Source organism: Panulirus ornatus, chromosome 45, assembly GCF_036320965.1.
Source record: "Panulirus ornatus isolate Po-2019 chromosome 45, ASM3632096v1, whole genome shotgun sequence".
NCBI lineage: Eukaryota > Metazoa > Arthropoda > Malacostraca > Decapoda > Palinuridae > Panulirus > Panulirus ornatus.
Window position 1 is genome coordinate 5483014 of NC_092268.1, and position 24575 is coordinate 5507588.

The window sequence follows — 24575 nt, forward strand, 5'->3', positions numbered from 1 at the left end:
AAGAGACCACAGATGAAGTGGAGTGTTTTAGATATAGAGTGGGTGTGGTCAAACAGAAGTTACCATGTGTTAAGTAAGGATGGGTATGACATGGTAGTCCCAGCAGTGCTACATGGTTGCAAGTCATGAGGTCTAAATACAAGAGAATATCAAAGGGTAGGTGTGTTTGAAATGGAATGCATGAGAACAATATGTGGCGTGAGGAGGTTTCATTGTGTAAGGAATGATATTGTAAGAAAGAGGTGTGCTAACAAGCCAAGGATAATTGAAAGCTAAACTTAGTGTACTGAAACTGGTTGGACATATGAAGAGGATGAGAAGAGGGAATGACCAAGAGGATACATGTGTCAGAAGTGAAGGAAGCAAGTGTGAGGAAGAGACTGAGAAGGAGATGAAGCAATAGACTGAAAATGGCTTTGTTTTTTATTGGGAGCTGAACATGCAGTAGGGTTAGGGGCTTGCATGAGATGGAGCAATGTGGTACTTGAAGAGCAATGTCATAACAGTGGGCTGAACCACGGCATATAAAAGATTAGAGGAAAATATGGAAAGTTATGTTGGGTGTGTCTGTGGATGATAAAAAAGTAAATTCCTAAGACTTTGAGGAACTCTCTGGTGGTGGCTGTACCAAAGTGTCCAGGCTGGGATTTGGAATGTTAGCCTACTGCACAACTTATATATGGGAAAATTGGACACTAATTGGTTGATACTCACATGCATAATTTTACTGGCCAGCATATTTCCCAAGATCCTTTGCTGCTTTAGTCAACCTATGCAATTACAGTGCCTAGGTGCTTCAATTCTTTCCATACCCAAAGCACTAGTAGAGGATATTGAGGAAATGGGTATCAGTGAAAAGTTTTCAGTATTTATAGTAAAGACAGAATTTATGAGAACCATGATTCTAACACACAGATTTTATGATACTCTACGGTACAAAGAAATTAGTATAGTTGGTTTCTACCTACGCAAGAATCTAGATGAGTTAAGTCTGGATAATTGGGATTCGACAGTGCTGGTATAGTACGGGTCCATTAAATACAGTATTAGTAAGGAAAGATGATTATTTAGAGATCATGATAAAAGTACTGCATGGTTGAGGTTATTTTTTAAAATTTTTTTCATAAATCAAGAATAAGCACTTGCAAAAGCTAAATAATCATTTCCAAACCTGACTCCCATGCAGATTAATTAGTTAATCACCATATTTCTAACATTCATCTTACAACTGGCATTTTGATTGTTTTTTATACCTTTTATCCTCACTTACATTCTTTTTATCCATATACAATTTTTCCCCTTCCAGACCCGACCATGACGTTCATGCATGGAGGCTTTTTCATAATAGAACTCATATCCAAATGCAACTGTGATAAAGACTACAAGCCTATTGTATCTCTTATTCAGAAATAGGAAAAGAAAAAACCTTGTGGGTCATTAAATTCTAGTTCTGTGTAAATTTCATTTAAAAAAAGTAATGAATATAAGGTGGTTTAATTTTTTTTTTCATTGTGCAAGCCTTATTTTTACGGATCTGTAGGGTGTTCCTTGACACTAAGAATGCCAATGATATTCAGTCAAAAGGGAAATGGTAAGAGTCCTTGGTACACATTGGTATGAATGGTTCCAGTCCTAAGATGCCAGAATATTGCCAGTCGAAAGATGCAGAACATGCCCACAGGGTTAAGAGTACTCTCCTCCTAGCTTTAGCTCTTTTCATTAAGAGCATTCTAAGGTGTATTAAAAGTCATGTTTGACATGGAGTTTATTTGCACAATGAATTATTATAAAAAAGTTATTATTTTTCCATTTTTCTATTCAGAGTATTTCCACACTTACATACTACGAGACCATGCAGATTTTGTGTTTATTTCCAGTTTTATACTAAATGCAGAATTAAGTAAAAGTTATCAAATTACTTTCTACATATTAAATATATTATTTTTAGTTCATTCTCAATTTAATGGAGTGGATTAGGTACAAACAGCTTCCACAACAAAATTCACACACATCTTCAACTTCATTCTACCCATGATGTATTTCATTCCTAATGTGTACAAAATAATGAGGAATAAGTCTACAAAAATCACTACAAATCCATTACTGTATGAGTCTTATGAATTTGACAACATAAATAAATGTTACAATAAAATGTCTATGTATTAACTACCAAGAGGATGGATTTAATGCATTTTGACATACGCACGTTTTATCTTGACTGGATCTACTGGCCGATCATTGTTGTCTGTTTCAGCTAGACCCATTCTCTTTACCACCTGCATCCCAGATGACACACGACCTGCACGATGTTAAGAAACAATAAAACAAAGAATTTTGTTAATTCATGTAGTCATACATCAATTCTAATATAAGTTGATGTTCCTTTATTCTAGTGATCTCCTGACCCATTTTTCAAATCCTGAGTCTTCTTTTCTTATTACGATCACAAGAAGGAGCAAAATTATTCACAACTCTACAGTAAAGATCAAGATTGTTAAGTGATGTGAAGGTCATCCTGGAAATAAGGCATAAAAATGTGGATGGACTAGTAGTATATAAAAAGAAAAGAGCACATGTTTAAGGACTGAATCAGGAAATAAAAAAAGCAGTCTGGAGGGATACTGTTCACGAAAGCAAGATAGGAAAGAGAAGACAAAGGGAGAAGAAGACTCGCCCTCGACATAAAGGGCAACATTCAGTTTTATGAAATATTGGTAAATAGCCCATTCAAACAGGATATATTAGGATGAAAAACATGCAGGAAAAATTGGCAAAGTGGTGGTGGCATTTTATAATCCTCCCAAGAATTTTCAAGAGTCTGAACAAGTTTTCAATAATAACAATGAAGGAACATTCAAGATGGTATAGGAAGCAGCATGGCACAAACTCCTTAAAGATATCATTCACTACAAGTACATGTCATGCACACCTTTCACCACATACATTAAAACAAAGGCCTTTTTTTCACAATCGAGTGCTGCTTCCCACATTAGTGAGGCAGTGCCATGAGGAGACAGAACAGCCGCTTTGGTTCACATCCACTATCTAGCTTTCAAGTATCATACACCAAAATCACAGGCCCAACCACAAAGATCTTTCTGTGGTTTTCTCACCATTTTGTATGTCCTGGTTCAGCTGATTGACAGTATGTCACCCCATGTATGCCACATCACCTAAGTTCTCTTTATCCCAAGCACACTTTTCACCCTCTTGCTTGTTTAGGCCCTAGTAACTTAAACCCTATTTCAATCCATCCTTCCATCATCTTCTCAGTCTTCCCCTATTCCTTGCTCCGTCCACTTCTCACACATATATCCTCCTAATCTATCTTCACTCTTCCTCTCTGTGACCAAACTATTTCAGCACACCATGTTCAGCTCTGTAAATCAACCTATACTTACTAACACACATACCTCCTGCACTGTCATTCCTTAAATAACCAACCATTTGCATATCAACTGTTGTCCTCAGCTATTCAATTCCCTGTATATCCATCCTCCTCTCTTCTTTTGTACTTAAAGCCCGTGACTCACGCCCATACTGTGGGACTACAATACAATTGAACATACCTTTTTTCAAATTTCAAATATGACCCAATATCATCAACGAAGTTTTATTACAAATTTCGATTAAGATCATACCAAAATGTTAAAGAACTGTGGTAATTCCCTATCACCATACGGGAGGATTTTATTTTCTTTATACACTGGAGGCTCCAGTCATGGAGAAAAGTCCCAATCAAAGGGAAAGAGACTGGGAAGCACCATGTACATATCCTGTTCATCACTCACCAACTATGGTATGCTTCCCGTCAAGCCACTGTGTTGGAGCAAGAGTGATGAAGAACTGTGAACCATTGGTATTTGGTCCAGCGTTTGCCATGGACAGTATACCAGCCCCAGTGTGTTTTAGTTCATCATGGATCTCGTCATTAAAGTGTTTCCCATATATTGATGCTCCACCTCGTCCAGTACCTGTTGGATCACCGCCTGTGGACAGAAATCATAAATTAAACAAAGTAGTTCATTTTGTTTCTGTCTGTAACTTTACCTGTTTTTATTCCTTTGGTTTTCCCCACGTGTATAAGTGATACAATGTGAGCATTTTTTTCATACATTCTCTCTAAGGAAATTAGAAGCAATAAGTATGAATCTTCCAAAAATGATCAGAATTTGCTACTGTCTCTTCCACAGCTGATGGCATGTAGGATGTCATCTAAAAGTCTGGGAAATATTCTCCTTGCACTAACCTGCTCTAAGGGCCCTACCAACAACCCAAAACCCACACATTTTTCAGGTTTACCGTGCAACAGATGTGCCGCTTGGCTGCTGTTTAGCCAGCTTGTATGGATCTACATCTCTTTCTTTTAATATGTTTTTCCTTTATTTTGATATTCTTATATATACATATATTGATGTACAACTCATATTTAGATTCTAGTTATCTATGTTGTTTTTCCAAAATTACAATCCTTCGTCCTCTGTGTAGTCGATGAGCAGTCTTGGACTTATAAAGTTTTAGGTGTTCAAGCCTGTTCACCTAATGGTAGTTCTTGGTGTTCAAACTTGTTCAACTACTGGTTATGTGAAAGGTAAGCAGCCTTGGTGACCCTTGTAAATGATGGTTCCAGTTCCTAAATAGCGTCTTTTTTTCTGTTTAATTCTATTTACCGTAATCATGAGAATCATATTTTATCAGTGTATGTGAAGTAGCACTGTTAATAATCAGTTGGCTGGTTAGCTATTTCACGTGTGGTGGGGTGGCGACATGAATGGATGAAGGCAGCAAGTATGAATATGCACACGTGTATATATGTATATGTCTGTGTATGAATATGTATGTATCCAATGAAATGTATAGATACGTATATGTGCGTGTGAGGACGTGTATGTATTTACATGTATATATGGATGAGTTGGGCCATTCTTTCGTCTGTTTCTGTGCGTTACCTCGCTAACGCTGGAGAGGGCGATTAAGAAAAATAAAAGAAATATATAAATATATATCTTTTTCACTTCATCCTTTCACCTCAATTTTGGTCTCCTGCTTCTCCTTGATCCCTTCACTTCTGATGCTCATATCCTCTTTGTGAACCTTTCTTCACTCATTCTCTCCATATGGCCAAATCATTTCAGCACACTTTCTTCTGCTTTCTCAACACACTTTTTATTACCATATAGGGGAGAAAGAATACTTCCCACGTATTCCCTGCGTGTCGTAGAAGACGACTAAAAGGGGAGGGAGCGGGGGGCTGGAAATCCTCCCCTCTCACTTTTTTTTTTTTTTTTTTCCCAAAAGAGGGAACAGAGAAGGGGCCCAGGTGAGGATATTCCCTCAAGGGCCCAGTCCTCTGTTCTCAACGCTACCTCGCTAATGCGGGAAATGGCGAATAGTATGAAAGAAAAAAGAAAATATATATATATATATATATATATATATATATATATATATATATATATATATATGGTAATACTGATGTGGATGGATGCAACTAGTTGATCCACAGGTACAACCAATAATTTCTAAATTCTTATGGTAATAATGGAATGACTGAGCGAGCAGAGAGTTATCATGATACTGTCATGTCTCCCCCCCCCATCTGGTCATTATCCAGTCTTTTAAGGGTATGGGCCCCACAGCGAGGAAGTTACACAGAAGGGAGAAACAGAAGACAGAGTCTAATATAAACTCAAGAGAAAGGTATTCTATAAAAATTTCACACATTACAATACCTTGGATCATGAAGTCCCTAATAATTCGATGAAATTTACAGCCATTGTAATAACCTCTGCGTGCCAACTCTGCAAAATTTCGACAGGTATTTGGAGTATGTTTCCAGTACAGCTCCAATGTCACTTCACCCATTCTGAAAATAAAAGAAATATGTTACTATGAACACCATAACACTTGGGTATCATCTAAATATCAAAATAATGATGGAAGGCTTTGAACCAAGGCCCACTTTATATGACGCCTCTTGGTGCATAGAGTGAATATGTCCTAGGATAGACCTTGTCCTTAGGGGGTTTACATTAAATAAAATACTCCATGATATGAACTTATATTTACCCCCATACATCCCTTAGGCAGGTTAATCACACTGATATGAGAGATGATATAATTTACAGCTGTACTCACGAGGTCTCTAATACAACATAAGGAGGCTGCCATGACTTGTCTGGGATAGACATCCTCTTTGGGAAAGCTTCAAGATTTGTTTATAACCACGACAGAAAAATGGTAGAAAAGACAAGAAACCTCTACACTGTCTGGCAAGATGTCTTATTAAGATAGGAAACTAAATGACCAAACCGTACAAAAAATTTATATATGTTTTTAGCGCCACCTGTCAATTAAATGCCAAACCTGACTGACTAATTCAGATTTTTGCCATGTGATTATCTAAGAAATCCAGTCATATTCAGAGAGTAGTTAATGGAAAAGATCATTCTTGTAAAATAAGAATATATCACGCCAATTCAAAGCAGAGTGACACTGTAATGTCACAAATAGGTAAATATAAGTGGGTCAATAAATGTAATTACTTTATCATAATCACCTATCTATGTAAGTGTCAGTTAGGTTAATCAATACTAATGCTGTTCACACTAAAAGGAAATGGCAATTGCTGTTCTAATGTGTCAGATGAATTATATTTGAAAGAAAGGCTAATTTTCAATTTCCAGTCTCTCAGGTAAATAATGTAATTCAAGAGATCCCTGAACACACAGGTCAGCTAAACAAATGTTTTTTATGATCAGATTACATTCTTTGTGGTATTCATAGAGTGTATTTCTTTTCAGAAAGATTTATCTGTAAAGTATTTTAATCAAAATTTTATGATGGACGTAAGGGTAACACAGCTAACATCATTTAACACAGCAAGATTTATAAATCATTCTATATCACTATCCAATGGACATTAGGCATAACCAACGATCGAAACTAATATTATCTATCGAATTAGATATATAAAAGACATAGATAGTGGTAGAAAAGTCAATAGATCATTTTTTAGAATGTGTCTGTAGCCAACATCCAGCTGTCCACAATCACAACAATCGATGAGGATAAACAGACTTTGAGGCTGGTTATCTCTGTTCAGGTGGGTTATTATAACACTTTTCTTCTCATATTATAGCATGTTATTATCGCGCAGCTTTCCACAGTTGTGAAGATATGTAATCGGAATTTGTTCTTTCCTCAGTGGAGATAAGTCTAGGGCTTAAGCAATGGTGTGAGATATGCATGAGTGTGGTGAGTGTATTATATTATTTAGTCATTTATCTTGCATATTTTTGTAGCCAATTAATTGGTTATACTACATCTATGTCTGCTGTAGATCCTCACTGAAGACTTGAGGAAAGTTTGAAGCTGTACTAAGTATCATTAATTTTGAAAAATGAGTAAGATAATATATTTTATTTCTAATTGGATATTTAATGATTGGGAAAGGTATAGTTTAGTTCGGTATTTCTCTTATCTTTGGATCTTGTGTGATTTTGTTCTTCAGTATTACTGTCGTGTTTATAGAATGCAGTGATGGTTACACAGTTTGATTTTCAGCTTCGTATTTTATTGGTTATTGAATTTGGCAACAGAGGTATATCAAGAGAAAATTGGGATTAGATTATGTGATGATAGGTAATGCACGTATATAAAATCGAAAGAACCCGAGATAACTACACCTAACATCCCTGGCAGTCAAGGTCTATTTAATGTTCTAGTAGAAATATATCGGTCATAGTTATGATTAAGTACTGCGCAAATGCTGCTAAATGTATGTAAACAGATGGCACATCGAGTGGCTTTGTGATCTTTAGAAGCAGATGGCATAATATTTTTGTGTGTCTACTCTCAGCTCAACTATTAGGTGCGGTTACATTAGGTTTTTATATGTTTATTGATTTCTTACGAGTGTATTATATTCATTTACATATGTAACCCCACATTTTCAGTGATGTCCATAGCCCTTACTTTTGTCACCATAGATATCATCAGGTAAGATTTAATTACTAAGTTCATAGTCTGCTGCTTGTATTACTCAGGGTACTATTGATCTCAGCTATTGAGGATTGTGGCCTGTCCTCATTGTCAGTATGACTATTATTCTTTATCATGGAAACATTTCTTGTGACTTAGATGTTTGCGATTCTTTATATTGGGCCTGTTGCACATTGTACAACATTATGGTCTGCTACATAGCCTCGGACTCAGAATAATATCTGTATCCCCATTTTTTTTATCATTATTCCCTGAGATATATACTTTTCTGTGCATACTTTTTTGTCTTTGGGGAAGATTGAACGTGCTATCTATAAAGGAAAATGAATTCATGCCCGTTTTGGTATATTTCAGACGAAATATCCATCGGTAGCTATGGCAACACTCGAAGACCGCATTTTAGGAGAGAAGTTGCAGTATTATTGCAGTAGCTCAGAGGATGAAGATGATGAGGAGGATGAGGAAAAGGATGAAGAGAACACTCAAACCAGCCTAAAGGATGCTAAAATACCACCCATGGAGCCTGAATTGAGAAACTGGGAAGGATCATCTACTAATGTAAGTGACAGTTGGTCTATGAAAAAAATATATTTCTGCATGAAAACAGTGCATTACCACTAATACCATACAGGATGCAATGCTGAAGTCATCTCAGATAAATTGTTTGGAGTCTATAAGCAGTGTGGTAGTGGAGTGATTGGGTTTAAAGCCATATTGTTTTTGTGAAAGAGGAATATTTTGCTTAATTCTGTTCTGTATCAATTTTAATGACTGGATACTGAAGGTAAATGTGTTACAGGGATATAAGAGGAGGGTCTGGAGGGTTTTAGGATTAGTAATATGCTGGCAAGCATCTTGATGTTTGGGGTCTTGGTGTGTAACCAGGAGTGGTTGAAGATCACCTCAGATTGACTGGATTACAATTAGGCTAAAGTATTTCCAGTGAAAGTTTGAGATGATGTCAGGGCCTGCTGCAGGAGAATTCTTTAAGGGTTTAACTGAACTGCACGAGTCAGTGAGAGTGAAAGGTGGATGAGCAGCTGTTTCAAGATTGAGTTTAAGTAGGTTCTTCATTACTGTTCCCGTTAAGAGGTGTAGTTGCTTTGTGGTTAATTTTTTGGGTATTTTCATGAGTAAGTGTGTGTGTGTATTCTCTGGGAAAAGGGATATTGTTTGACTGGGTCAGAAATGCTTTATATGCAGGAGCTGGGCTGGTGTGGATTATATCTAACAAGTGATAGGGTTGGCTGCAGTGGATTCTGTGGTTACAAAGTGTTATGGAAGTAGTACCACTCAGCTATTTGCTTTTCTGTGATTAGATTCACAATGGCATTGTCCAGAGTTTGGATCTACTCATGCTTTTTTCTCAAACAGACTGGGCCAAAAGGAGTATTGAAAGACTGGCAACGGTTTAAGCAGCTTGAGTCAGAGAAAAGGAAAGAACAAGAAAGGGAATGTATTATGCTGGCGAAGAAACTCACCCTTACCTGCAGATCACATGTAAGATGAATCTTTGTTTACAGATTTTTAGGCACACCTAACTCTGTATTCTTAATGATGATTCTTTTTCGTACTTACTCACAGAACTACACAAGCATCTGATGAGAGCACTGGAAGATTAAGTAGCCTCTAGTTTGCTTTGAAGGTTTGGGTCCACCTGATTCAGGAAAGATTATTGGCTGAGATTGGAAAAATGTTGACCCTTCATTCAGCCTTCTGTGTTAGATTGGTTCCTGGGTCCTAGTCCATGGTGAAGAGTGCCCGTGTAGTGATATAATGGTGCTGAATATCACTCCACAGGGATCTTGGTTTTCCCTATCCTCAAACTTTTCTCTCACCCGGTCTTCTTCTAGGAAGGAAGTTTTCGACTTAAAACACTCGGGAAATATGACAGTTAGTCTCACTTTCATGGAAGGTCCCTCAGATCTTCTGAAAGATGTTTTATATGAGAAAGATTTGCATTTTTCTCAGACCTAGCAGAGGAATTTTTTGTTGCTGACTTTTTTTTTAGCTCATTCTTGCTTCAGAACTTTTTGCCCATGAAGGCTTAAGTGTTTTTGGAAGGTATTATCGTAGGTTTTGCTCTATTTTGTTGGTAACTTTTAGAAATGAAGAATTTCTGACGGTTGTACTGCAGAATCTACATTACTTCCTGAGTGATCCCCACTTGTCATTCTTGCTCATATTGAAAAGACTTCCCTTGTGTTTTAGGCTTTTTCATTGCTAGATTAGTATCAGTTCACTTATTTAGCATTTCTCTGATGTCAGCTTGGAAATTTGGCTTCATCATCAAACCCCTATGGGTGAGAGTATTAGTAGCTATTTTTAGATTACAAACAGCATTGGCTGTTTAGGCAAACAAAGGAACTCACATGAGATGCTTTGTTGGGTAATTGCTTGATGTGAAGGGCTGGAGAAAGTGCCCTCTTGAATCTTTAGGTATTAAGTCAAGTCATTTGGCTTTTTTGTATCCTATACACCATCGGTACTAAAACATGTCACAGTGTAAACAGACTTAGTACCATAAAACTTTTTTTTTTTTTTTTTGTCGCTGTCTCCCGCATTTGCGAGGTAGCGCAAGGAAACAGACGAAAGAAATGGCCGAACCCACCCCCATACACATGTATATACATACGTCCACACACACAAATATACATACCTACACAGCTTTCCATGGTTTACCCCAGACTCTTCACATGCCTTGATTCAATCCACTGACAGCACGTCAACCCCGGTATACCACATCGCTCCAATTCACTCTATTCCTTGCCCTCCTTTCACCCTCCTGCATGTTCAAGCCCCGATCACACAAAATCTTTTTCACTCCATCTTTCCACCTCCAATTTGGTCTCCCTCTTCTCCTCGTTCCCTCCACCTCCGACACATATATCCTCTTGGTCAATCTTTCCTCACTCATTCTCTCCATGTGCCCAAACCATTTCAAAACACCCTCTTCTGCTCTCTCAACCACGCTCTTTTTATTTCCACACATCTCTCTTACCCTTACGTTACTTACTCAATCAAACCACCTCACACCACACATTGTCCTCAAACATCTCATTTCCAGCACATCCATCCTCCTGCGCACAACTCTATCCATAGCCCACGCCTCGCAACCATACAACATTGTTGGAGCCACTATTCCTTCAAACATACCCATTTATGCTTTCCAAGATAATGTTCTCGACTTCCACACATTCTTCAAGGCTCCCAGAATTTTCGCCCCCTCCCCCACCCTATGATCCACTTCCGCTTCCATGGTTCCATCCGCTGCCAGATCCACTCCCAGATATCTAAAACACTTCACTTCCTCCAGTTTTTCTCCATTCAAACTCACCTCCCAATTGACTTGACCCTCAACCCTACTGTACCAAATAACCTTGCTCTTATTCACATTTACTCTTAACTTTCTTCTTTCACACACTTAACCAAACTCAGTCACCAGCTTCTGCAGTTTCTCACATGAATCAGCCACCAGCGCTGTATCATCAGCGAACAACAACTGACTCACTTCCCAAGCTCTCTCATCCCCAACAGACTTCATACTTGCCCCTCTTTCCAAAACTCTTGCATTCACCTCCCTAACAACCCCATCCATAAACAAATTAAACAACCATGGAGACATCACACACCCCTGCCGCAAACCTACATTCACTGAGAACCAATCACTTTCCTCTCTTCCTACACGTACACATGCCTTACATCCTCGATAAAAACTTTTCACTGCTTCTAACAACTTGCCTCCCACACCATATATTCTTAATACCTTCCACAGAGCATCTCTATCAACTCTATCATATGCCTTCTCCAGATCCATAAATGCTACATACAAATCCAGTATATTAAGTATATTAAGTAGTATATTAAGTTTCATGATAACAGATATTGGAAATTATCATAAATGATATTGTAAAACATTGTTGATTATATGTTTTGAATTTTTAGAAAGTGTTCCTCTGTCTTTTGTGCATGTGCCTCAGTGTTTGCTACACAAGGGGTATATATATAGAATAGAGCATCAGGGATCTACAGTTCCTTTGGGGTAGAGTGCCAAGTACCCTTTCCATGGAACCTGGAATAGTGTTAAAGATCACAGATAGGGATAGAGGAAAAGGGCAGAATGGAAAGGATAACATGGAGTAGATTGCTGTGTAATTCTGCAAGGATAGAAATGTTCATAGAATACAACATTTGTCACCCCATTTGATACCGGGAGATGGTTAGATTGATTAGAGATTGGCACTTGGTAAGATTTTCTCTTCATTTTTCAGCTGGATGATGAAAAGGAGAAAGAAAATCAGAATAAAGAAGAGGAGGATGTAGATGTCTTAATAGATGAGGAGTTCCTCAGACAGTATATCTCAAAGAGAATGGAAGAAATGATGGCTCACACATCAAATAAGTAAGACACTAGGGTTTATTTTGTTCAGTATACATTTTCCATTGTGAAAGAAGGTCAACCGATTAATTTCTGTAAATTTATGATTCTTGCATTCATGCATTCATTTTTTAACTTCATTAACCAATATTGTCTTGTTATCTTACATTTTCTTCATTTTCACTGGTCATCCATAGAATTAACAGTCACAGATCTTGTCGTATATATTGTTGATTTTTTTTTTTTTTTCTTTCTTTTTTTATACTTTGTCGCTGTCTCCCGCGTTTGCGAGGTAGCGCAAGGAAACAGACGAAAGAAATGGCCCAACCCCCCCCCATACACATGTACATACACACGTCCACACACGCAAATATATTGTTGATATTTAACTGTTACCCACTTCTCTGATGATTTGCGAGACCTGAATCTGGACTGATTTCAGGAGAAAATATTTACTGGAAGAAGTTGTTCCCATGGATAACTTTTTTTTTTTAAGCAAGAGATGAAGTTGTAAAAGATTTAATCACACGTGTAGAGTATTGACATCCTTTATAACTCTACCAGCGATCTTGTCTGTAATGAATAGCGATTGTAGAGGCATGCTGTTTACACCTAGTTAGAATTAGGAGTTAAACCCCCACAGAATGGAAGCAAGACTACCAAAAAGTAGGAAATGGCCTATCCTTAGAAAATGGGCTGTTGAAAATCTCCAGTTTGCCTTTAGTGATTAGCAAAACCTCTTTCTGATAGACCCCTATAGGTCACTTTCGATCATATTTGGCACATTTATTCTTTCCTCTTCTCCATATTCTCCCAGTGGTGTCTGTTTAACTTCTATTAAGTCATATAGATGATGCAGTCTTGTAAAGATGGTATTTGATATGTCTCATCCCAGTGTTTATATCATTATACACACTCTTGTTCTGCCAGAGCACAGTTTGGTCGTCTGATTGCACTCGAGAATGGGGAATCCTTCTTGGATGCTATTGACAAAGAAGAAGAAGGAGTCACTATCATTGTGCACATCTATGATCAAGTAGGTTTCCATATGCTGGTAAGGCCTTATCATTTTGTGTATTGCATTGTGGTTTATTTGCTGTCTTTTTGTATATATCTTTACCTTTTGCAGAATCCCCAAACTCAGCAGTCACTGCATTTTGCTGCTTAATTTACACCTGAGATATTTGTGTCATAATAACTATATACTCAATCAGTCTTTGATTTTTCAGTACTCTTTTCCTTTCACCTCAACCAAATACAGTTGGGGTGATTCTTTTCACACCAGATATCTCTACATATTCATATGGCATCTATACTTTACGTTTTACTCTGTTAACCATTACCTTATGTATTTATCATCTTCCTGTGATGTTCTCCACTTGTAATTCTACCCTGGATTGCATGTGATTCTTTTCTAAGTCCCAAGTTTCACAAGCAACTAGAAATATGAACATCTGATACTTGTACAAAGAATGATGGCTTCACTTATTGTCTGCCAGTTTTTTATCATTTTCTCATTTTACAATTTCACCATTTTATCTCTCATCATTCATCTCTTTTGTCACCATTTAAGATTTCTCAGTCTCTGCCACTGCCTTTGCTGATAGACTTACTCAAATATTTAAACTTCTGTAACTGCATTTATAACTCATTCCTTAAACCAGATTTTATTATTCTGTGTTCTACCCTTTAGCATAATCTCTGTACATTTTATTCCATATTTTCCATCGTAATGTGTTAACTTTATGTGTCTCATCAGCGAAGATAGTTGGACCACAGTTGGAAGGAAAAAGATTAGATTACATATTCTTGTTATTGAGAATTGAAAGCAGTTAGCTTTTAACAGGTGTTCAGATCCACATAAGAGCTTGAAGATCAAGTTTGAGATATGTCTTTTATGAGAAGGAAAGCGATGAAGTTGAGGCTTCTCCTGCTGGCTGCCCTGTAGACTAAGTAGCCATATAGTGTGGAAGCTCATTTGGATGTTAAGGGATATGTTATTTTAAAGATACAAGGACATTGTCAAATATGCATAAACTTTAGGACCAAGCAGTTTTCAGACATTAGATTTTTATGGATTTTAGAGATATGGGCCACAAGTTAAGGTCTGAATGTATTGTAACCTTAACCTTTTCTCAAAGGTATTCAAATGGAAAAGTTTTTTCTCTGCTATTTGTTTACTGGAGTTAAGTAATGTTTAACCTCAATTGAGACAGTACTTAGTTGTCAAAGGCTTTCACTGATATGCCATATTCTCCTATACATGTGCCTTGTATTTTTCTACACTACTTTTGATTTGCTGGACCTTAACCTCAGTCCTGGTTCTTTGAACTTAACATGTACACTCGGTACCAATAGGCCTGAAATAGTTTGCTTTCCCGGAAGAACCTGCCAGCATGCTTAAAAATTTATATTTATCTTATCAGATGTATTGTGTAATATATGTATCTGTTCCTCCCAATTTATGAGTAAACTTTCAGCCTTGACTTAATCACCCATGGCCATGATTAATGAGTGTGGCACATCTGCTCCTTTTAAAGGCATGTGTCATGTACATTAGATGAAGTGATACTTAGGAAATGATGGATGAATAAAAAATTGTATTGGTTATAGATTTTTATATTAAAGTCAGTACATAGGCAGTGTGAAAATGATGAAAAGTGTTCTTTCAAAAATGTCAGTGATAGAGCATTGTGTAAACTTTTTCAGTGTTATTTCTCAAAATTATTCATACTCCCTCTCATTATTGTTTCTGACCCTAGGTTAGGTTTTGATTTATAAAATTTTAGCTGATTGTTTGAATCACAAAAGACTGGTGATTTTGCATCATAACTTTAAACTTTTGTTACTTCAGGAAGCTTTGGGATGTGAGGCCATGAATGGTTGCCTGATGTGTCTGGCACAAGAATATCCTCACGTTAAGTTCTGTCAGTTGCAGGCATCTGCTGCTGGTGTTAGCAGTCACTTTGTAAGTGTTATTTAAAGTTAATTCTGCAAGTTTTTGCATCTGAGTTGTGAAATTTATTCTCTCTCATGCACAATTATCACCCTCATGAATGCTCAGCCCCTAGCACCCCAAAGCAAACTTTACTCAGTCCTTTCTTTTTATGCTCAGTTTACCCTTTTTTCCATGCTCCCTCCACTTCTGACACTGAGTATGTTTGTCATTCTCTCATTACTCATCCTCTCCATGTTCAGAAACCACTTCAGCACATCCTTTATGGCCCTCTCACTAATTCAGTGCTCAGTAGTACATATGATTAGTCTGCCATATGCCAGATACTGTATTGTTGTCAGGCATTTCATTTCTAGCACATTCATCGTCTTCCATTTCCTTCTATTCAAGGCCCAAAACTAGCTGAAGACCTTTTCATGTTGATATTGAAAAACCAAATTTATATCACACAGACCTATTGTACTCCTGTGCCTGTTTCCGAACTTTCCCAAAATGTACCATCCGCATTCACACATTCTGTCATTTGCATAGTATGACAGACATTTTTAGGATAGCTTTGCCCATTGTCATCATGTCATCAGGAGTCTTACTCTAACCATTGCCTTTACCTTTAACATAGCCTGGATACTCTTTATTAGATACTCATATTTATTTTCCTAGCTTCTAAAGAATTGAATGGCAAAAAAACCATAATATTAGTTTGGATTTTGCTTGAGTTGTACAGCTTGAAAAATGTTAACATTACCTGCTTCATAAGTAAAAGAAAATTAAACCTTTGGCGAAGAAACTATATACAGTTGTTTCCCAGCGTCTAAAGAATTGAAATGCATAAAACCCATGTATTCCACTTTTAATGAGTTTTATCCTGGAATTTGACCTGCTTTGTAACTTACTGAAAATTCCACCTCTTGCTGTAGAACATAATAAAGATGTTTTAGATGTTTTCCAAATAGCATTTCCACCCATCCTTATTTTACCCTCAACTATGCCATACTGCAGTTGACACATATTCCATAGAATACCCTCCAGTTTTTGTTTATGGTTGAATGTATATAGAACTCTCCAGAATGACATTCCTTTTTTTTTTGATAGAGTTGTGATGGATAGTTGAAAATTGTCGTAATACAAAACTAAAAATGATGAAGTAATTTTGATGTAGAGGGGATCCTATATTTGCCACATACCTTTTCACAACTTGTCATGCTCAGTTACCCTACAAGCACGGGAGATATTACTCACAGTGTAGATATTGCCATCATCAAAACAGTTTTTCTTTTTGTTGAGGTACTTTATATAGAATATCTAAATAAATGTTATTAACAGAGTATAAGTATAAATACCAGTAGTAGATTAATAAGGATCAAGTAATTTTTTTTCATTTTCCAGAAAGTGACAGGGTTGCCGGCTCTGCTTGTTTACAAAGGGGGCCAGATGATGGGCAACTTTGTTCGGCTCACTGATGAGTTTGGAGATGATTTTTATGCCACAGATGTAGAATCTTTCCTTATTGAGTAAGTATATTGATTTGATAAATTGATTTTGTTTTTCTACCTAATTCATAGATAGAGTAGTCATTAGACTTGCTCTCCGCCAGTGGCCTGTTAAGGGTGAGGCACTAAAGCTATTGCTGTGGCTACCCCTTTAAGGGGGTTCCAATTGGAACAGGTGTCAGGTAGATAGATAGATAGACAGATTTTTGTATTTATCTGAGGTAGGTAATACATTTTGATAGCTTATGTCCTTATCGCAACACCTTTTACCCTCTTCATGATGCATTGTCGTTGGTTTTTGCAGTGATTCATTAAATTTTATATGCCCTAAGGGCAGTCCCTGAAAGCAATAGATTTCCTATAATTCAGAATCTGATTTTTCCTTTGTGAATTCATAACTTAGAGTGTACTTCAGCAATCAGAAATTTCATAAGTAATTTGAACCCTGTCTAGAATTGAAAAAAAATGCATAGATATGACATGGTATGTTTTTAATTGCTCCTGTAGGAAGAACTTAATGGCTGTCAAGATTAACAGTTAAGAGTACTAAATGAGATTGTTGGGTCACTGATAATAACTTTTCTCTTCATTGATCCTCATTTATTTTTAATGGCTTCCCGTTCCTCACCTAGACATGGCATGCTGATGGACAAGACACTTGTCCCACCAGGCATCACGGGTCCTTCCATACCAAGTGATGACGATGACAGTGACTTTAGTCTGGATGATTAGCTACTATCCCATGCATGGGTACCTTCTTAATCCTGCCCTATGTCTTCCTTTAACAAATATTGAAAAGAGTCTAGATACAGTCTTTTAATGTTTTAGATTAATTTTCATATCCAGAAAATACTGTCGTAAATCTGGCAGTATCCCCATCAGGAATTACTCAACAGAACACGTAATGTTACATGCATGGAAACATTGCCCATGATTGTTAGCTCTGCCATTGATTATTGTGCTTAAACTCCTTTCTTAATAATCTGTATTTATTTTGTCGGTGTATGATGCTTAATATTTTAAGTACAACAGCTTAGTCTAGGTCTGCATATTTATGTTATCTGAAGATTTTTTCAGTAAAGTTTCTCCAGGTAGTTTAATGTATCACATATTAAGTTATCTGGTGTCTCTTCACTTTATAATTTCATGCAAACACTGTAATCGTCCAAACTTCCAAACAGAATACATTGTGGTTATTGATCAAAGTTTCACATGAAGTACCTGGAAACCAGCTCGGGGGGTTAGTGGTTGGTTATGGAGTGTTTTGCAAAAGAAGGATCAAATGCTGTTGCAAAGATCTGAGTATTGAGCATATTAAGGCGACTCCATATTGAAACTATTTTGTTTCAAAGTGCAAGTGTTGAATGTTTGTACTTCCTAGGCAGCCAGTGAAGGTCCTAAATACTTTTTTTAGTGTGTGATTTGCATTTCTGAAGATTTAAGAGGGTGAATGACCAAGCCAAGTGAAAATATAGTTTAGGATGGAGCAGATGAATTCTTTGTAGAGAATACTAAAGGATTCTTTTTCTTGTCTAGATCTGCTATTGGTAATCATTCTGAGGACATATGATTTTTTTTATGACTCTTTTTTCATGCTTGTATTGTTTTTTTGTATTTAGGAAATTGTCATACTTGTGTCATGTATGATACCCCATGTACTTGGAGTTTTGTTGAGTGGGAGTATTTGGCCACAGGTTGGATTCATATTTGTTGGGTGAACGATTTAGTGGTATACTTCTTTGGTGATGCGTATATTTTGTTTTGAAAGAGACATTGATCTAGTTGTGAGATGGTGTAATGTCTGTCTGTTATTGCCTGGGAAGTGCCACGATGCTGTGATGTGATTTTGAGGTCATCACATTTCTGGAAGAAATTACATAATTGTGTCTAATTTCTTCATATAATCCTGGTATAGTTGAGTACTTTGAGAACAGATGATAGCTAAAGGCCGAAGATATTTCTGAAGAAAAATATACCTCCTCACACATCCTTCCACACATGCAAGTCGCTTACTGTTCTTACATTGGTGTTTAGTGTTAGGTACATTCTGTTTCTAAAAGTGTTCATGTTATTTACCACCACCACTATACATGTATTTGAAAGATTGGAATATGAAACTAAGTGTAAGATAAACAAAGAAACAAAAGCTTCACTGTCCTCCCCATGTATCTCTGCCTCTTTAACTCCTTACACGTTTTTTGAATGGGTTGTGTACCATTTCCAAATATCTTTGTATTATTCATCTCCAGTGCTTTGCCTATGTATGAGATAAGACTGCAGTGTGAATCCAAGTTCAAAGAAAAGAAAGAAATAATATCTCCCCATCCTCACTTATTTGGAGCTGTCAGTCATGTCAAACGCACCCTCTTCTGCCCTTTAGCTGTGGCCCAGGCTAGAACAAAGGTATTTATATAACTTTCTAAATATTTTCCCTTCTTATTGCATGTCAGTCTTTCATTACATAAATGAAAGAAAAACTTCTATGCTCATGCAGCAGATAATGCTGTACTAGGGTTGAAGAAATGTTGAAATTTATGTAGCCTAAAATACATGCTGTTGATTAATTTGGTTAACTTTGATGACAAGCTAATGATGAATTAAGTGCTTTACTGATCTACGAGTCTGTGATGGCTGAATAATATAGTCATGCACTTTATCATCTGACCAGCCTGTCATGTGCCATATGTTCCACTTAATCATGTCTTCTTTAAAGTACCTCTTTGAAGACTTGCTCACACCAAACAACCTTCTTGGAACATTTTATCTAACCTTTTATTTCAACTATTCTCACAGGTAATCCATCTCAACTGATCTTATTTTAAAGTATCTTAAACCTCAAACACTTGGGTTTCACATATATAAATTGAGTATAGAAAGTCATGGTAACTCCTTCACATTTGCTTACAAAACTACCTTACAGAACAGTAGCCCACAGTCTTCAGTGTTAAGATATTTTTTTTTATTCCATGCCTTAATTTGTACTGTTAATGATATCAAAACCTTATCAAATTTATGTTTAAAATTAAAGATTTTCTGCATTCTTTAGTTTGTTGGTATTATGTCTTAGAATCATATTTTTTTTGTAGAAATGCTTCTCTAATTATTGATGGAAGGTTATGGAAAAACAGATTTCACTTACGGGAATTCTGTCTAAAAGTTTAACTTTTCTGTTTCTCAGTGGACAGGAGTAGAAACCACCCACAAAAGGGAATATAATAGATATTTTTTCATTTGAAACTCTCTCCTTGTCGAAGTGTAGTTAGTGCCCAGTTTTGCAATATATTATTACCAACTATTATGGAGAGCATTTCTCAACATTTGAGAACTTATGTATGGTGACTAAAGATAAAAAATGAAATCCTGGATATATGATAACCATCACTTGGTAAATCTTCTTAATGTAGATTGGGTAGTGAAACAAAGCACTTGTTCTGAAAGAGCCAAGTTCAGTTTTTACATTCATTTATCACGTCTTTTCATAAATTTTAGTTGTATGGAAATAAACTTGAGTAGATATTAAGACTTAACTAGTGTCATATAAATTTAGTTTTGTTTTTGTCATTAAGGAAAAATTGTCGTCCTACATCTCATGTCAATTATTTCTAGTCATGGCATTTATAGAAGTAGTGATCTGTTTCTTATTCCAATAAAAACTAATTTACTGTATTACTCTGATTACCCTAATTAGTTTGCATGTTTTGCCAGTATTAAGCATGTTATTTATAATCAATCAAGTCGTTGTAATGTGATAAACTTTCAACCAAGAGAAAAAGCAGTTGGTCCACTTCTACCCCATATGAATTGGGAACATAATTGTATTACTATTTTGAAAATTAGGAAACTTAATTAGGATCACCCTTTTCAAGCTATGATAATAAAATAAGCCAGATGGCTATGAAGATCATGAGAAAGTGTGATGTTCATTAGTAGGGGAGATGTTCTATTATGTCACTAAAACCTGTGAATAGCTCACCTAAATTCCTCGAGCAACACAAATTAATTTTCTGTGGTTTCAAAGAAAATATGACTTGGTCTCATGTTCAGTAAAATTTGATTTATAGTTACCACAAACTTGTGAATTTGGAAAAAACAGATTAATGAACTTTTTAACTGTAGCATTGAGCATGAAAATATGTCTTGATAATTTTTGTTTCAATAAGAAACGTGGAGGTGCTATGATGATTAGAGAAAATATGGAATAAAATACAGGGCCTATTAAAAACCTCACTCAACATTCCCTAATAATTATATGTTTTTTCTGTGACATGAGAAGTACATGCATCCAATATATTGGAAGGTAATCCTATGAGTCCCCGGGGAAAATTTTCCCTGTAGACCCAAGAATATCTTGATCATGCGCAAAATTGTGATTCTTTCCAAATTGGAATGTAGATGGCAATATTGATATATTTAGAAATTTTAGGTAAATATCAACCTCAGTGAGGCTTTCATAGGTTGTGTTGATTAGTAGTAGTTTTGTCCGAGCTCCACAGGAAAAGCATTGCCAGGGCCCCACAGTGCTACGACAGGAAAGGGAGTGTTGCTGGGATCCTATGGAGCTTCTGCAGGAGAAGGAAAGTGTTGCTGGGATCCCATGGAGCTCCTACAGGAGAAGGAAAGTGGTGCCAGGGTCCCTTGGTGCTGCTGAAGGAAAGGGAAAGTGGTGTCTGGGTCTCATGTGCTGCTGAAGGAAAGGAAAAGTATTACCAGGATCCCATGGTGCTGCTGTAGGAGAGGAATGGTGTTGACGGGGGCCTTCTGGTACTACTGCAGGAGAGGGAAAGTGTTGCCAGGGCCCCATGGTCCTGCTGTAGGAGAGAATAACGTTACTGGGGTCTCGTGGTGCTCCTGTAGGAGAGAAAGTGTTGCCGGGGTCCTGTGGTGCTGCTGCAGGAGAGAGAAAGTATTGCTGGGGTCTTCTGGTGCTACTGCAGGAGAGGGAAAGTGTTACGGGGATCTCGTGGTACTCCTGTAGGAGAGAAAAAGCGTTACCGGGGTCCCGTGGTGCTGCTGCAGGAGAGAAAGCGTTCTGGGGGTCTCATGGTGCTGCTGTAGGAGGAAAGACGTTGCCTGGGTTCCGTGGTGCTTCTGCAGGAGAGAAAAAGCGTTCCTGGAGTCCCGTGGTGCTATTGTAGGAAAGTATAGAATGTTGACGGGGTCTCGTGGTGCTGCTGCAGGAGAGAAAAAGCGTTGCCGGGGTCCCGTGGTGCTGCTGCAGGAGAAAGGCTCTACCAGGGTCTCGAGGTTCTGCTAAAGGAGAGGCGTTGTTTGGGCCCGATGATTCAGCGTCCGATCAGGCTTAGCTGGCTCGTTGGTTGTTTGAGTTTAATACCTAACAACTGCAAGGGTGATAATGATTATCCAGAAAGTTATTTATGAAAACCTTTCAAGACTGCTGATTTGAGAGATGGGTTGCCAAGAAGTTTTTTAATAGGAAGTGTGTATTCTAGGATTCCTTGGAGTCGGGTAATCAAGAGTTTGGGTAAAGGGTGGTAAATAATAGAGAGGATAAGTATGTCAATGCTCAGCAAGGAATACCAAGCCACGCCTTCTACTTATAGACGCCATCTGGACGCACTTTTGTGAACTGGTTGTGCACACGGCACCACCGTGGTGCGCGCCACCTAGGCGGCAACCATAAGAACTACGACCCCCAGTAAGAAGGGACATGAAGCGATGCATTCCAAGAATCCATGTTAGACATAGATTAAGAAATAAATTCCTTTTTTTTTAGACGCACCGAAAAAAAGATAGGTTTAAAGCTTGAAATACGAGAGTTAGCTGGGAATTGGCACAATTCATCCTAGAATGGACTAGGGAGTTGATGGTCGTCCTTGTACCAGCATTGGTCATATGTAATCATTTAGGATAATGAATAATGAGGGTTTAAAGTAATATATTCAGGGAAAATTTGGAAGTGGTGTAAACCAGGATGAAAATACCCTAAAGTCCAGAGTCGTTAACCTTACTACTACAGCATGAACGGCGGCATGGCTATTTTTAACGGTGAAATAGCGTAAATGATAAAGAATTTCCTCGAAATGTTCTCTGGGGATAAAGAAATAAGCATGAAGGAGGGTGAGAGCCATGATAGTAGAGTTTAACATCGTCTGTTGGGGGCAATTGGGCTGATTTTCCACTTTAAGGAGCAATATCCACCTAATAAAGGCAGCTTTGTTGCAATTGGATGACATTAGCGCGCTCCTGAGTTGATACATGAATAATCAAAAGAGATCAACTGGCCGGATTAAGTCAAGGGAAGTAAAATGGCGGGTAAAAAGGGAAGGAAGTGAGGGCGATAAAGCATAAAAATTTAGACAATGGAAGCTTCCTGTGTTGGGGGAAGGGCGGTGTTGCCAAGCCGCCATGTTGCCTTTCTTGTGCTATCTCGAATTGGCGACGTAAATTCCTTAATATTCCTCGATATATAAAGTATTTAGTATCTAACCATCAAAATAAACAGGCTATCATAAATGAGCATATGTCTATGTATGTATATATGTACATCTGCTGGGGATTTATTATTATTAATGCATTATGTCTAATGTCACTCGTGAAAATCATACTAATATCATATATAATAATCCTGTTAATTCATTATTTATTTTGTTAAGATAAATTCAGTTTTAACTCAAATAATTGGGTTCTATGAAGCGTTCAATGGTTGGTATTAATTAAACATGTTCTTGAAAAAAATAGATTTTTTAATGATCTGCGTAATTCATGGACAGATTTCATTTTAATGGAGGAAAATGTGTTATAGATATATTATAACTATACATTTTATAAAAGATTGAAGGATGTTCTCGTATTTTACAAATAAAAAGTTTGCGGTAATAGCGACCACATTGCATTGGGGGGAGGGGGAGGGGGGAAGGTTATTAATCACTGGTGTTTATGAACTAAGTGGCAATACTCCGTTAATTAACTACATTATCCTGTGATTAATCTTGTCAGGTGATTAATAGTGCTCGGGATTTTTATTAGTTTCATTGTCATTTACCTGCGATGTATCCTCAACTTTTGACTTAATATTTTTCATTTGAATCGCCTTCAGGGAGAAATATTCCTAAGTGGAGTTCCTTCATTAAATTCCCTGGCGAATTTAATTAAGGGATTAATGGTAGTTCATGACTCGATGATGAAAAACAGCAACAATTGAGGGACTTCGACAGCGCCTCCTACAGGAGAACCATGAGAATTTGGACAGCACCTTCTCCCTCCTACAGGAGAACCATGAGAATTTGACAGCGCCTTCTCCCTCCTACAGGAGAACCATGAGAATTTGACAGCGCCTTCTCCCTCCTGCAGGAGAGCCATAGGACTCCGACAAGGCCTCCTTCCTCCTAGAAAAGAACCATAGGACTTCCACAACGCCTCCTGCAGCAGAACCATAGAAGGGACTTCGACAACGCCTCCTCCCTCCTGCAGGAGGTCTGAGGGACCTGGAACAACGCCTCCTCCCTCCTGCAGCACAGCCAAGGGACCTAGGTAACACCTTTTCCCTCCTGAAGCATAACAATATGATTCTGTTAACGCCTTCTCTCTCCTGAAGCAGGACTATGGGACCCTGACAACTCCTCTTCCTAACTGCAGCAGAACCACGGGCGTTGTGGCACCTGGATAAAGCCTTCTACCTCCTGCAGGAGAACTGAAAGGACCTCGAAAACGCCTCTTCCCTCCTGAAGCACAGACGCTCCCCTGTCTCGTGCGGCATAATTATGACACAAATAATCTCTCCATTCTC

The 24575-nt window shown here is 37.6% G+C and overlaps 2 protein-coding genes across 2 annotated transcripts; one reads left to right on the top strand and one right to left on the bottom strand.

Moving 5' to 3' along the window:
* Positions 1-1752: 1752 nt before the first annotated feature.
* Cypl (peptidyl-prolyl cis-trans isomerase-like 1 Cypl) lies at positions 1753-6295 on the bottom strand. The gene is made up of 4 exons (XM_071688088.1): positions 6139-6295; positions 5733-5866; positions 3792-3989; positions 1753-2299 (listed from the first exon to the last, which is right to left on the bottom strand). Exons 1-4 carry the CDS (start codon positions 6189-6191, stop codon positions 2184-2186), a joined length of 501 nt encoding a protein of 166 aa, XP_071544189.1. The 5' UTR covers positions 6192-6295; the 3' UTR covers positions 1753-2183.
* A 676-nt stretch (positions 6296-6971) lies between these two features.
* LOC139762865 (phosducin-like protein) lies at positions 6972-20490 on the top strand. Its single transcript, XM_071688089.1, has 8 exons — positions 6972-7105; positions 8359-8562; positions 9379-9504; positions 12276-12406; positions 13313-13418; positions 15237-15350; positions 16725-16849; positions 17461-20490. Exons 2-8 carry the CDS (start codon positions 8380-8382, stop codon positions 17558-17560), a joined length of 885 nt encoding a protein of 294 aa, XP_071544190.1. The 5' UTR covers positions 6972-7105; positions 8359-8379; the 3' UTR covers positions 17561-20490.
* Positions 20491-24575: the final 4085 nt, after the last annotated feature.

Excerpts from the sequence above, each read along its gene's own strand:
- Cypl (XM_071688088.1), bottom strand. The coding sequence starts at position 6,191 with ATGTCTATCCCAGACAAGTCATGGCAGCCTCCTTATGTTGTATTAGAG. Across the intron at positions 3,990-5,732 it reads TAGGGACTTCATGATCCAAG|GCGGTGATCCAACAGGTACT; the intron begins GTATTGTAATGT and ends TTCTGTCCACAG. Across the intron at positions 2,300-3,791 it reads CGGGAAGCATACCATAGTTG|GTCGTGTGTCATCTGGGATG; the intron begins GTGAGTGATGAA and ends AACATCGTGCAG.
- LOC139762865 (XM_071688089.1), top strand. The coding sequence starts at position 8,380 with ATGGCAACACTCGAAGACCGCATTTTAGGAGAGAAGTTGCAGTATTAT. Across the intron at positions 13,419-15,236 it reads TTGTGCACATCTATGATCAA|GAAGCTTTGGGATGTGAGGC; the intron begins GTAGGTTTCCAT and ends TTGTTACTTCAG. Across the intron at positions 15,351-16,724 it reads CTGGTGTTAGCAGTCACTTT|AAAGTGACAGGGTTGCCGGC; the intron begins GTAAGTGTTATT and ends TTCATTTTCCAG.